The sequence below is a fragment of the Punctularia strigosozonata genome (genome assembly GCF_000264995.1).
Source record: "Punctularia strigosozonata HHB-11173 SS5 unplaced genomic scaffold PUNSTscaffold_2, whole genome shotgun sequence".
In the NCBI taxonomy this organism is placed as follows: Eukaryota; Fungi; Basidiomycota; class Agaricomycetes; order Corticiales; family Punctulariaceae; genus Punctularia; species Punctularia strigosozonata.
This window is the reverse complement of record NW_006767434.1, coordinates 1,568,349-1,569,953: the sequence shown is the minus strand read 5'-3', so window position 1 is coordinate 1,569,953 and position 1,605 is coordinate 1,568,349. Positions and strand designations below refer to the sequence as shown.

General features: G+C 54.9%; 1 protein-coding gene across 1 annotated transcript; it reads left to right on the top strand.

Annotated features, from left to right (window-relative positions):
- Positions 1 to 809: 809 nt before the first annotated feature.
- PUNSTDRAFT_20637 (DNA/RNA polymerase) lies at positions 810 to 1,241 on the top strand (the record flags this gene model as incomplete). Its single annotated transcript, XM_007380103.1, has 1 exon — positions 810 to 1,241. A coding segment is annotated over one exon (432 nt), but the record flags the coding sequence as incomplete, so codon positions are not given.
- Between the last annotated feature and the right edge of the window lie 364 nt (positions 1,242 to 1,605).

Below are 1,605 nucleotides of genomic sequence, written 5' to 3'. Positions count from 1 at the left end.
GTGAAGGATCCGAATCAGAAATGGGAGAATACCCACCTGGGGCGCGGTTCAATATTCCCTCATCCGATGAGGATGAGGGCTCCACAGATGGCACTCCGGAGGGCGAGGTGTTCCTCGTTGACGGTGTCCTATACGCTGTTGGCGCCAATGACACGCTATGGTTCCGGGCCGCTAGCGTCGGGCTCACTGTTCCGGATACTGACGTCGAGCCTGATCGGGCGCCTCGAGCGTATATGGCGAAGGTAAAGCAGCCGCCTGAGGGGAGCTTCGCCTCTCTGCAGCGAACCGCAGCGCGAGTGAAATCGGCCGGACGGAAGATACCTCGGCCTATCGTGCTGAAAGTCAAGGTTAATGGGCATGAATGCCGCGCCTTACTTGATTCTGGGTCGCTCGGTGACTTTATGTCGAGCACACTTGCGGAGCAGCTGAAGGTTGTGAAGGTGCCTGTGGATACCCAACTGACTGTGCAGCTGGCCGCTCAAGGGTCGAAGACCAAAGTGAATTACTACACCGAGGTCGAATTAAGTTATGCACGCATCGCGTGTAAACGTACGTTCGATATTATGAATATCGACGGGTACGACCTGATCTTGGGGACGCCGTTTATATGGCAGCACAAGATTATGGTCGGATTGAATCCGTTGAGGGTAATTGTCGGTTGTGAGACGCCTGAAGGTCTTCGCGCTGGCGAAGACGTTAGTATCCTGGCATCCAGGGCGACGAGGATCAGGGAGCGATCTTTGGAGGATATTCGAAAGGAGCTTCATCAGTATGCGTCTCCCTTATACCAGAAAGCGGCAGAAACGACGCTACCTCCGTTACGACGCGTGAACCATCGTATCCCTATCATTGACAAGGATAAACGATATCCATTTCGCGCTTCCCGTTGTCCTGAAGGGTTCCGGGAGCAGTGGAACACCAAGCGCGACATTTTCTTGAACTCCGGACGATGGGAGTACGCGAGCGGGACGAACGCTGTGCCAATCATGTTCTTGAGCAAACCATCCGGAGGAATGCGCAACACGGTCGACTTACGGGCGCGGAATGACAATACTCGCAAAATGTCGTCGCCCTTGCCCGATCAGGATGCCATCCGGCGTCGGGTGGCGGCCAGTCGCTATTTTACGGCGATGGACGTGGAGGGCGCGTACGAGCAGGTGCGCGTGGAGCCTGAAGATGTGCCGTACACTTTAATGGCAACTCCTGATGGAACAATGGTTAGTCACGTCCTTCAGCAGGGGGACTGCAACGCGATTGCGACGTTCATGGCGGTAATGACTGACCTATTCTCGCCGTACATCGGTGCTTGGCTTGAGATCTATCTTGATGATTTGATCGTGCACACCGACGACCTTGACGACCATGTGCGATGTGTGAAGCTCGTTATCGACATCCTGAAGGAGAACAAGTTCTACTTGTCAGAAAAGAAGATGCACTTTTTAGCGGATGAGATCAAACTGTTAGGGCAGATAGTATCGCACCGCGGGATTCGGCTCGACCCCGTCAAGGTTGAGCGCATTCGAACGTGGAACGTTCCCACCAACCGCGACCTGTTACGGGGATTCCTGGGCGCCGTGGGGTACCTTGCGGATGGCTGTGCAGGGA